This window comes from Heliangelus exortis, chromosome 19 (assembly GCF_036169615.1).
Source record: "Heliangelus exortis chromosome 19, bHelExo1.hap1, whole genome shotgun sequence".
Classification (NCBI taxonomy): domain Eukaryota; kingdom Metazoa; phylum Chordata; class Aves; order Apodiformes; family Trochilidae; genus Heliangelus; species Heliangelus exortis.
The window spans coordinates 5,872,228-5,885,705 of NC_092440.1; the positions used below are offsets into that span (position 1 = coordinate 5,872,228).

The 13,478-nt window shown below is 39.2% G+C and overlaps 1 protein-coding gene across 1 annotated transcript in view; it reads right to left on the reverse strand.

Annotated features, from left to right (window-relative positions):
- Positions 1-13,478, reverse strand: part of PPIL2 (peptidylprolyl isomerase like 2) — a 63,364-nt gene that overhangs the window by 3,887 nt on the left and 45,999 nt on the right. Inside the window, exons 15-16 of the mRNA XM_071762841.1 lie at positions 11,560-11,677; positions 8,972-9,028 (exon numbers count right to left, since the gene is read on the reverse strand). Coding sequence (XP_071618942.1) covers positions 8,972-9,028; positions 11,560-11,677 — 175 coding nt within the window. The remainder of the gene's footprint in view (positions 1-8,971; positions 9,029-11,559; positions 11,678-13,478) is intronic.

The window sequence follows — 13,478 nt, forward strand, 5'->3', positions numbered from 1 at the left end:
ATTTATGCTCATCACCCTAGCAGATTTTTAAACCATAGTGTTTGGGAGAAGAGGAAAAAGCAACTGTATTTGCAAGATAAGATAATGTCATTCAGTGCAGAAGGTAAGATTTTTTTTTTTCTCAAATATGAGATTTGAATTTAAAATTAAACAGAACATGAAAAAGTCAAATACTCAGAGGCAAGACAAAGCCATTTGTCAAAGAACTCTGTAGCCACACAAAACAGCATGATGGAGAATGAGAGACTGTGAACAGCTGTCTGTGGAAGAGGACACAAATCCATTTAAAAAAGGTTTCACTTGCTAATGCTACCTCCATAAATTCAGATAAATCATCTGTTATTCCCATGAGCTCTGAAAAACAAACCAGCAGACTTGGTCAAGAAGGCAAATGTTTTCATGACTTCTGCTTTTAATTTTTTTTAATTTTTATCTTTTTAAATTGTGTATCAGACCAAAGAGTCTTTATTAGGAAGAACAGGAACTGTGACTATGGCACTACTGGAGAGCAGTGACAGTGCTGCCTGGAAGAACAGAATGTAATGCAGAAAGCACAGGGTGAAGGACTTCACAACCATGAGCTTGAGAGGGTTCTGGAAACACAACAGAGCATAAAGTCACAGCCACAAGGTAACATCAGGGCACTTTTCATCACAGTTTCTACTTAGGAGAATGTTAAATCCCTGGCCTCTCATTTTTCAAGTCAACATGTCCAAACACTTGCTTCAAAATGTTTAAGAAAGCTGAAGACTTTCTGGACTGTTGCACGTTCATTTTCAAAAGAAGTGTGGAACAATGGGAAAGTTCCAGAAAAGGATATTTTAAAAGGATAAATGGGGTGGTCCAGATAATTATAAGCCTGTCATCCTGGCATTTATCCCAGCAAAATAATGGAATAGCAGAGACAGGACATGATTAAGAAAGAAAGGAAATAAGCAACAGCAGTCAACAAGGTTTTGTGGAAAACAGTCTGTCAAACAACCTTCTGTCTTTGAGACAACAGATGTGGTTAGCAGGGATAACAGTGTCCATGGAACAGAATTCTGGAAGGCAGCTGATATTTTGATTGAGAAAACAGAATGATATGTAGTGAACACAGCACACATTAAATAACAAACTGTCTGACAGGTGTCAAAATCTAATTTTAAATAGGAACCACTGAGTCAGTACATTTCCAGAGGGGTCCTGCTGGGATCAGATCCTGGTCTCAGGGTATTTAACACTTTTATCCACATCATCATCCCCAATTAAATTTGAAAACAGCTATACTTAGAAGAGCAGTAAATAAAGATGAAGACAGGCTGTTGATGCCAAGCAATACAGATCCCTTAGCAAAGCTGTAGCTGGACAACATCTGTTTTAAGAGAGCCAAGCCACATGGCCAGGAACCAAAAATACAGCCTGTATTAATGGCTGTGGGACAATTAGAAGTAGCCATAATTCTCAAAAACACTGCTCCTGAAGCCAGAGGGGTTCAAGGCTGGGAGATGCATAAGGCCCACCCTGAGAAGCCCAGGGCTGCAAACCCAAGAGCCATCAATTCTCCAGTCTTCATGGGGAGGCAACTGTTTTGAAGCCTGATTGCTGGGATTACTGGGACTCTGGCAGTAGCACAGGTAGGCTGTCAAAGGTAGGCAGATAAAATGGAGGAAAATCAAATTAAATTAAACTGGTGGGGAAAAAAAAAATAGAATCAAACTGGGGGAATACAAAAAGTTTTTATCACCTTATTTGCTTTTGCATCAGAGAAAGGAGCAATGCCTCAAACAAAACACACATCATGTTCACAGATATTTGACAGATTTACATCTACTACACTATCTCCCTTTTGCAGGTGTTTCACAGCCAGGCAGACCCTTCCAATCCCAGCAGAAGTCTGCTCAGCCACCACAGGGAGAGGCCCCTGGCTCCCACCTGCAGTGTTCTGATCCAATGGAGAAATACACCCTTTAGTACCACCCCACACCAGACTTACACACTCCTTCCAAGAGCCATGCTAACCAAATGAAACAGGCTGACCACTGGTTTCAGAGGGAAGTGGGTCCTTATCATCCAACACCCCTTGGGCTTAGTGCAGAGCTCTGCTGCCCCTCACTGCCACCCCACGGGCAGGGACAGGCTCTAAACATGCCCTAAGAGACAGAGCTCATCACAGACAATAAAACAATGCAAGTCCAAGAGGGTGCTGCTCAGTGCCTGCCTCGAGAGGGTCCTTCCCTGCTGACATTTTTTTTCTGCTGTGCTGCTCCAAACTTTTCCCCTTTGTTACCCAAGGGCATGTCGATATTCTGCAATCAGGGTGTTACTTTTAAGAGTAATTTGAAAACCTGTATGCAGGCTAGAACAGCCTCAGTTATTTATAACTGGAAGTAGCACACTGGGGGATGCAGCACAGGGCTTCGAGACCCTGCACGAACTTTGGAACATTGATAACAAACCCTCAAATTTAAAATCCTCCTTCAGGCCAGTATCAGACTCACTTATAATACTGATGATTAACACACAGCCTAAGATACAGTCACTGTATTTTAATTGTCCCTAAAGGAAACTTCTGATTTAATATTGGAGGATTTTTCTAGCCAACAGCTCCATTCATTATCTGTTCATATGTTTTCATTTAATTAGGTTCTGATGATTTGGAATAGCCAGATCAGCCATGCACTGGCAATCTCAACTGGGTAAGCCCTTAGCCCACAGCCAGACCTCCCACAACATTAGCCCTAAGGGATCTTAGGATTTGCTATGCTAATTGGGAATCCTTCTTTGCTACATTTTAAAAGGCTGGGACAGACATGGCATTCACAGGTCATCAGTAAATGACCTAAATAGTGTCTCACAACACAATTATATAAGGGGGAAAAAGATAAAGTTGTTATGCCTGCGGAGCATGTCACTCTTTTCTTCTTAGCTTCCTGTCCCTAAAATGGAAACTGGCTTTCTTTTACATCCCTGTATTCTCTAACATTTTGCACAGAGAATATCTGTGTATTACAGTGGCAGTACAGTGAGCTCTCAATATACTTTTACATCTTTAGACAGTGCCATAACACCAACTAAAAAAATAAATTAATTTGGATACAAACTACCATCTCAGAGCAGAGAGCTCTAACCAAAGGAACTGGAAATAACTTACTAGTCATATTTGTTTAAGGACCACTTGGAAACCTTGCCAAGTATCAGGCTCAGGCTGAGTAAAAAAATTTATCAGTAAAATTAAAATCCAAAAAGGACAAGAACTGATTGCAAATATCATCTATCCAGTAAAAACTGAAGTGCACATTAATCAGGGCACTCATGGCTTGACACAAAAAAGAATGGAATATTTCAACTTAAACAATGAAGGATTTTGCAAACTTTCCTCTGATTAGTCTAAGTAGAGGGATGACATAGATGCAGGCTCTTGAAACACTGCATGTGTTATTGTCAAGTCTCATGATGTTGCATTGCAGCACCAGAATCAGTTTGACAAGATATGTGTCTAAGCCCATCCACTGGCATCTGTTACACAATTGCTTCTCACAGGATGAGGAAACCAACATGACAGAGCAGATTTGGGGACTCTGTCTGTCCCACAACACATATTCCAGGTGTAAGAAGAAACAGGAACAGAAAGCTTGCCATGAGAAAAAGCCAATACATAAGAAGAGACCATCAGACCACTACATTAAACCATTTAAACAAACCTCTAAAGAGAGACACTACTTAATATTATTCTAATATCCACTAACTTTGAACAAAAAGAACTAAAACTTGTTCTATGAATAAATCTTGATTCTCAGCATAAGGAATCCTGTGTGTCAGATTCATTAAAACAAAATGCAAACTCCAGAAGTCCAGACTAATATCCCTTTACACCCTTTCATGTGGTGTGTTACATGGATGGTGGCAGGTCACAACACATCAGCCTTCCTCACTCAGCATGATGCTGGGAGGGCAGCAGAGAAGGGAAGGGAGAAAGACAGAAATAAGTTTAGCCTTTTCCATTCTTTCTGGCTCTATTCCTTTTAGAAAGTGCCATGAATGCTTTGTCCTAAGTCGATTAAGTGAGGTTTAAGCAGATGTTCAGATGACATCCTACAGTGAAAAGAATGATACCTTCAAGACAGCATTTGCTTTAGAAGAACCAGTGAAATGGAGGGTTTGCTGTGTGCTTCCAGTAGATGTTGAGCAGAGCAATGATCTCAACTATATATTTAGCTCAGCATCCCTGAGACAGCTTGTTGTATTTTTAGAGGAGCTTGATAAATGTTGCATTACATATAGGCATGGACGACAAGTAGGTACATTTAGGGTTTTTCTGTTAGTGTAGAAACAAAAAGAAAAATGTACCCTTACTTGTGCAATTCTGCTTTCTGGAAAATTGAGCTAAGTTAGCACTGGAAATCTTTGCATTTCAAATTTAGAGATGTTATTTAAAATCTCACTTCCTCTTAAGGCTCCTTTAGGCAAAACCAGCAACCTTGCTTCATAAACACTGCCACTGGCTTTGCATGAAGTGTAAGTGAAATACCTGGAGCAAGCTCTTATCCATTTGCAATATGCCAACAAAAGTCTCACTGCTGTATTAGTTAGTGCTGTTCTCAAAGAAAACTGCAGACATGCAGATATTCACACGTGGACTTCATATCTTTGTTTAGAAGAATTATAGGAATTAAGCCTTATGCAATGCTGTGGATGGCAGTGGTCCAAGATGATAGGGTTTCCTGGTCAGAAGACTATACAAGAACAATGTCTGGACTTTCTCAAAAAAATGTTTTAAACTAGCAACAGAAACCAGAAAGAAACATTATTTTGTAAACACACTCTGCCCTCAAGGATATTTTTATAAAGAGGAGTACATATATTTATACACACACACACATACACAGGGAGAGAACAATATATACATGCACAAACAAGTAGAGCCAGGGCAAAATGTTTTCTATGTATACACCCAATCTGAAATGGAGTGAGCAATCTGAATTTGCAACAAGAATGCAGTTGAAGCATCTCGGTCTCTCATAAGGGCTTAATCTCACAGGCGAGACGCAGTAATGATGGGCACTGAAAAAAAAATCAAACAAATTGGAAAAAGCCTTTAGAAACTAGACTCAACAGATGAACCTGGCATGTAAGGACTTCTCTTCTTTGGCACAGGTTCCTCTTCATAGATCATGCAACTGTTTTGGAACAGACAGCAGCCCTCATGCAGCTCTGACAGCCCCTCCTCGTGTGCTACATTAAACCATGGCCATGGCTTCCACAAGGAGGCCAGGGTTATTTCCCTACCTTGCTCTTCACTCCTATCCTGGTGCCTGGGGAGCAGACTTTGCAGTTCAGAATTAGGTCAGGCTCCCTGCATAGATTCAGCAACAGAATCATCTCCTCTGCTCTCAGGCAGTTTCTCTGTTCTTCATGTGTATTAAAGCAGGAGTGCAACCAGAGTTCCCAGTTTAGAAGCCACTGGGGTTCACTGGTTCAAATTACTCAGAGAATGTTACAAAAGGACACTGTATGTTACTTAACCACATCTGGGTAACTAAATAATGCCCAGCAGTTGGCTGATATAGCTGATTACTCCAGAGAAGAGTTACTTTCATTGCCCCATTCTACAGAATTGCAGAAGAAAGCATTAAACAGGTGAAGGAATACTTAACCTTATATATATAAGGTTAACTTATAACCTTAACTTATATTTATCCAAGGAAAAAAAACTCCCACAAAAGCAATTAGATTTCATAAAGCCTGCCAGACAGGAACATGATCTTATACTGGTGTTCTAGGTGTAACACCCCTGTAGCTGATGCTGATCAGGCAACAGCTGAACTCTCAGTTGTGGCATGGATACACAACCTACAACCACACACAGCCTACTCCCTACACAGCCTACAACAGCAGCAGACTTCCCCTTCCCCATGCAGCAGCCACCTGCAAATGCTTCTAAATCCACTCTGTGCATACCAAATGCACATCAGTTGGTTTACATTATTTGAGTTTGTAAGTTAAACCCCTTACCAGTTAGCTAAAAGCCAGCAAAAGCCACCAGTTAGTTTTCAGGTTAATTACAGCATTCTTTGAGTCAAGAGAAATGGTAATTAAATTAGTAATTAACATTTCTAGTAATCTAGGCAGCTCTGCTGGAGGAGGAAATCCATGCAGCCTGCAGCACACCTCCAAGGGAAGACATGCTTCTCTCACTCTCACCTGTGTTTTTGCTCCCCATTCATGCCAATTTCCTTTATTTTCAGTAATGTCCACCCTCGTTATTGCCACACTGCCACTTTTCCACAGACACCTCTCAAAGGCTGGTACTGTGCAGAAATTGTGTTTCAAACCAGTGGGGACATGAATAAGATGCAGGTCTCTACAGACAGAACTTTTCAATGTTCCATCCCACAGAACCCAAAAAACCAAGAGGTGGGGAATGGTTGCCTTTTTGCTCTTTTTCTGTTCTTCTCAGAAGTATGGAAAGCTTGGGGAAAACTTCTATATAAATTACAAACAGGTCAAATAAAATCCTGCTCTCAAAGATACCTGTGTGGCACTAACTAACATGAACCAGAGGTGCACAGAAAAAGCTGAGGGCATTTAAGTTTTTATATTAACTGAAATAAGTAATCCTCCAATCTATATCAAAGTCACAATAGGACAGTAAGTATGCAGTTAAGACAACCCAATTTAACATTAAGGGAAACAAAGAATTCTGATTTCATGGGTTGATTCTAGTCTTAAACCTAGATATTATTCCTAGATATGCTTTCCCAGGTATTTATTGTACTATGCAGCCTAAGATCAGATACAGTCACCAAATCCTGGAAACACCCAGGATCTAAAATAGCAAACTGAAGCCTGAGTTACACTAGAGGTAAAATCTCTGGAATCTTTTGGCTTTTATGGCTTTTAAAAACAAATGCGGGTAAAAACAGATGAAGGATTTTGATGACAAGATACAGATCTTAAGAGCCACTCACAGCAGACTTTTAAGTTAATTTGTATGTAAGTTCAATTATTCAAATATTCCATTTGTAGATTAATATAGAGTGACTAGAATGCATCTATCTCAGCTTCATTTTCAACATTCTTTGAATTAATCTTCATTTACATGCATGAGAGTCCAGAGTAAAATTAATCTACTCTATTCTGATGAAAATGTCATTCAGTTTTCATGCACTGAGTGAAACATGATTCTAAACCAACATTTTAAATAAATGTTTTCCCTTTCTTTTTCAGCTAAGAATATCTGCAATGCTCAGAAAGCAGCAGCACTTCTTTATTCTGTCAACCAAGTTCAGATTTCTGTAGTAGCAAGGACAATTCAAAAATTAAGACTTAATTTGCTAGAAATGCATAAATCTCTGCTATATACACTTAGCTGGATCAACTTGGACTCAGTAATTCCTCTCTAAAGGATGATGTACAGTGAATAAGGGTGATATACAGAAATATCATTTGAACTTTTTTGATTGTAAGGTACCTGAGATGTTTTGCATGGTGGGAAAGCTTCAGGGAGCACACTCCCTGCAGGGCAGGAAGCTCAGCCACTCTACACATTCTTTCCTGGTGAATTATGGTTAAACTGGAGCACACTGGAGAAACACAGCAAAGCCACTGGAGGATTACATAGGATGCTTCCTGAAGCCAGGTTGTACCCAGGACTGAAGAACTGTCACGTTTTCAGCTGAGTTGTCCTAACCCAAATACTATTTGATGAGGTGGCAAGCTCAGGTTAACAGCATTACTGTATGGGATTTTTGTAAGGAGAACTCAGATTGTAGCTTAATTGAAATAGTCTTAAGATAAGGGTAATCTAATTCCTCCAGGAATATACTCGCTGTCAGCTTTCAGTATTAGAATTTGCTTTACATATTTGCTTTTGCCAAATGACAAGGGAACTTGAATTTTTTCTAGGAAAGACCCAAGAAAGGAACAAGAAATATATTTCAAAGGATCTAACTACTGCAGAGTCACTATCAGAACTAACAGGACTAAAATATTTGTTTAAAACAAAGTCAGCTTCTGTCTCAAGAACTCAAAGCCAGAGAACATGGATTAAATATATCCTTTTCACTGTACAGCACTCTTGTATGACATCCCATCAAGTAAAAAGTACACACATTTATTTTCAATTGCTGCCTTTCAAATGCATAAAATGATGAAAAGGATAAAAACAAATCTTAATTTAAAAAACATTTTAAAATCCTCAGGCTAGTAAAATTCCCCTCCATGTCATTTGCACTGAGGCATTTTTTAGAACAGTTATGCATGACTTGGTAAATATCATGTACCAGCAGCAGAGGAAGCAAAGAACAAACTATAATATAAAGACTTTGTAATACATTCTGTAACAAATACCTTGATGCTTATCATGTGAGGGCTTGACTTTTGGAACAGACTTCTTTATAAAGAATAAAGTGTACTTTCTGTCTTGGCATTGGCAATAATCTTTATACATATACACTTTAACATACATTTTTGCACACACACATGCAGATTTTATACCAATTATAATTGTCAGGAATAAAAGAAAAGAAGAACTGAATAAAAAAGGAGTAAAAGGGGCCAAGAGAGTTAACTGATGTATAAGCTCTATATTCTACACCATGATGAAGAGCAGCTTGTCACAACTCATTTCCTGGTTGACAGCTTGTAAGAGGATGAAAGCAGTGTTGTAAAGAAGTAATCTCTAGTGTCCCAGCAATTAGCATGCACAAATATTACCATGGTTGGTTACAGGGTGATGATTACTTTGCTCAGGACTCCATGGAGGGCCACCCACTGAGAGGAAGCAAAGCAGAGATAGAATGAGAAAAAAGGCAGAGGCTGTTGGCTGGCACTGATGTGATGCTGACCTACTCCTGACCACGAGAACTGGACTGTGAGCTACAATTTTGCTCAGCTTCAAGAGTGAGTGTCACAAGACTCTCTTCTCCAGGCTTCAGAGACAAAGGAGAGCACATCTGCTATACTGTTGCTCACAATATCCTTCACTTACCTTCCAAAAACTGTATGCTTCTTGTCCAGATATGCACAAGAGCGGAATGTGATGAAGCTGGAAGGAATGAAGATGTTAAGAATTAGCATTTCACTCCTTGATGCTCAACAACAGTCAGTAATGCTTAAAAACAGAAAGTGTCTTCTCTGACAGAAGACAAGCCTCTCTCCCTCTCTGGGAGTCCTGCTGGCCAAACTCCCCTGTTAACTCCCCTGTTTTGTGGGCTTCATCTTGGATTTCTGGAGCTTTGACTTCTTGTTTTTATACCTTACTAATATCCCTAAACATTACTCCAAGTATGGTGACTTGCACAAAGTCCAAAATTAATCTAAGCTTCTCCCTCCTTGGCCAGGCAAGCTCTGGGAAGCTCCTACAGGACAGGAAGATGTGCATCCTGATGAAGAAGTACACTTCTTGTGCACAGATGTTAATATAACACAAAACCCCTCTGCCAGTGTAAACATGTATCTTTTCAGACACTTTTTGCTTTTCTCTTTGATTAAGCTGGCCTGTCAACAATCCATTTCTCCTCTGGACAGAACAAATTTGTGCTCTGGATACAAACATGGCAGAAGAATACTTCAAAGTGTCAAATGTAATAAAAAACTGCGAAACTTGGATTTTTCATTTTGAATTAATTGGACTTTTAATTTTGGGAATCGTATCTTTTAACTTAAATATGAGAACTAAAATACCAAATCCAAAGCAACCATTACTGCTATAACTTTTCTCTATAGCTTAATGCTGCTTTGGAAGACTTAGACTACAAGCATATGAGGCAGAGGTTTCCACACTGTGCTCTACACACCATGATGGCCCATCTTGGCTGGATATGCTGTGCTGGCTCTCTTCCCTGTCTCCATCTGTTACACTACATTAGAGACAGCTAAAAATATATATGCATTCCAAAAAGACTTTTCCATATAAGCAACTGCCTCAGGAAGTTATATGATTGCAAATAGAAGGGGCTACAATCTGTCAGACACTTGCCCTAGGAAAGCTCTGAGATGCTGTACAGAATGCAAACTCCTACACAGGCAAACACTACAACACAGCCTCATGCAGGGGTTCTTTGCACCACTTTATTCCCAGATATCCAATGCTTAAAATTAGGGTGGTCAGTTATGTAGCACTGTAATAAAAAAAATGTCAGAGCAGTAGGCAATAAACAGAGACAGCTTCTCAGCTATCATTGCAGGCAAAATAAAATTAGTGACAATGGAATTAACATAGCTCAGGATGATTGTGAAGGAGAGAAGTCCTGAGCATTATTTGAGCATCACCTTACACAGGGGACCCAGCTTACTCTGTACTGCAGTGTCTATTCACCCAGTTGCCAAGGTCACAACAGTTGCCAAAAGTGTCTGAACGCTGCTCAGGAAGCTTTATAAATATGGGCAGCTGGAGTCTCTCAAGGACCTCACATATAAAGGAATTTCATATTTAATTTGAAAATTTTAAGGACACATATGATCACATTTACAGCAGCAGATGATGAGACTCAATATGGTACATCACTCATGAACTGTCTCTACCTTCTGCTTCTTTAAAAAACCCCACAAACAAAACAAACCAAAAAAAAAAACAAAACAACAAACCCACAAAAAACGAAAAAAACAAACAAGCCCCACACAAAAACACCACCAGAAAAAGCTCTGCTCTACCCTAATTTAGCACCTGAGTATTGGCAATAACATTCAATCCAAAATAAGCTTAGCCTGAAGTATGTAAGTAAGCCTATTGAAAGGCCCTGAGACAAGCACTTGTGTTTAATTAAAGCTAACCACACCAGTGCATAGTTTACAAGCTATAATAATACTTAGCATCATGGAGACCAACACCAAGAACCCTTTCCCTCCCTCTCCTGTCCCAACACACAGCACAGTAGACACACAGACATTCTCCATCTTGATCCTGGGGCTTCCAATAAAAGCCCAACTTTTTTCCATTGAACCAATAAATAGTTGGCTCAAAGTGACATAGAACATTTTTGAAAGACTGCAGGCAAACACCTGTTACACATAAAGAAGGTTATTACAACTTCAGTATCTTTAAATTTCATTTGCTGTTCTTCCTGCTTCTTCACTCATAAGTCCTTCTCAACCCCAGGTTCTGCATTCTGCCATGTCTGGGTTCTACACATTTCAACAGAGCAGAACTGCTGTAATTTATTTAAACACAGGTGAGTAAAAAGAAGCAATATTTTCATAAAGAATATGTTTCACTTCCTTAAGCCCTTTCTAAAAGCTCAATACAGGGCTAAATTTAAACAGGGTGGAGAAGTATAATGATGTTACAGGGATAACAGAGGGGGACTCGATAAAAAATGAACCAAAACTTCAATTCTAAAAAACAGAAAAGACAAATTAATGATGGTATAATAAACCTACTTGTTATGCTTTACTTTGTTCATAGACTGGGCAACAGCAGCTGTAGCTACCCTGATTTCAATATGCAGCACCCAACAAAATATTTCACTTGACTGAACTTTAAGGAGTAGCTTGTAAAATGTCATTTGTTTTCTTAACAGACCAAGACACAATGTCTAGAGGGAAATGATAAAACACAAAATGCAAGTGACTACTTACAACTGTGATTTGTTTGTGTTGGGTCCAGAATTGGCCATACTAAGAACACCACGTCCTGTGTGGGACAAATTTGGCTTAAATTCATCTTTGAAAGGTTTTCCCCAGTAAGATTCTCCTCCTTAAAAAAAAAAAAAGAAAAAAGAATGTTTGTTTTTATTAGTTTCCCATTACATTTTTTAACAGGCACTGACATGAAATTCAAGGTTTCTGGCACTTCTGATTGCTGCATGTATAATATATTCTTACCTCATCCCTATCACTAGGCTAGCATTTTAGCATGCCCTTGAAATCAGATGTCTGTAATAGGCAACAAAATTTTGTGCCCTCACACTACCAACTGCAATTGACCAGACTGTTTATCAACAGCATTATATATTGTGTGCTAAAGAACTGTCAAGGATTTATTTTTTTTACATCAAGTCCAACATAATGTTTCTTTTCTGAGACGTCAAGTCTTTAAAAGTGGCATCCTGACAAAACACAGAGCTAGGAATTACTAGTTTAGTGGCATTCTGGATATACCATTGCTTCCAGAAATAAAATATGGAGATGAAATACATTCATAGAAGCAACTAAGAACAGAAGCTGTAAGCTTAATTCCTGGGAGAAAAATGAAGGAGAATAATGATATGTATTTCTCCAAAATAAAAAGCAAGAATTAGATATTTAGATTTGATATCTGGATGACGTAAATACTTAAATGCAATGAAGTCAAAAGGATGATAAAACTGAAGCTGCAGACCCAGCCCTCCAAAAATTATTTTTTTTTCTATAGCTGTGAATAGAAGCAGGTCTGGGAGACCTCTCCTCCTGGCTGTCATTTTTACATTATTTATGTCAGATCTGACATTTTCATTTGCACTTTCCTCCAGGATCATTCTTCATAAGAAAAAAAACGAAGGCTGAGATGAGTCATAGTTCTACAGTCAAATCCATAATCTTGTTTGACAAACCATGAAAAAATACTTCACCTTAGGATAGTATTAAAAACAAACCAAACCAGACTGCCCAAACTGGCAGCAGGACTGGTCCATTGGCAGAACTGTCTCAAGAATCCCTTAGAGTAAATGTATCACTGGCAAAGCAAGGAGGTCAGTAAAAGATCTTTAGTGCTCAACAGCCACTTGCACAGGTAATACAGAAAAGCAACTTAATGATATGGCTGCATAAGCAAGCAGAAAATAAAACTAAGGAATAAACCAGGCTCCTACTGAAAACCTTGTGCATCAAATCACAAGAGTGCCTCAACTGAGAAAAGAGTTCCAGGTGATACCATGAAAATAAAATAGGGAGGATGGCTGCAAGTGCAAGTGGAACTATGTAAGGAATAAATTTTGGAAGAAACTGACCCACTTAAAACCCCAATTAATCATGTTCAAAAGACCTATTAATAGAGCTGGATGTTGCCTGCTCTGCAGTTTGACAAGAACCAGCAAAAGGGGACAAACCCTGTAGGGATTTTCTATAATCAGGAGTTAGGAGCAGGGAGTGATTACTTCAGCAGTCTTTTTCTATTGAATACTTTAAGATCAGCTAAATTACATCAGCTTGATCCCACATGTCAATCTCTTCCAGAAGCAGATGTAAGGGATTTGGTAGAGCTTCAGCCAGCTCTACTGTCTTGAAGATGGATCCAAACCCCAGATATTCTAGCCAAACAAAGTGTGTTCAACCTATCAGGAAATACCTCACCAGAAGACAGTATTTTTTTTAATGAATCTCCCTGCACCTTCCTATTTGCTTGTGCAGTGCCTTAGTTACCTGACTTGTTCAGAAAAACAAAGTTCTCCTATGCTAGTAAATAAACAAGTTAAACTCAGAATATAGTAAATCTCCATGAAACAGCTGCTGCCTAAACCCAGAAACACACCTGCAAAGCCTGCAGAGCCACTGCCCATCAACAGCATTCTGCTCTGCAC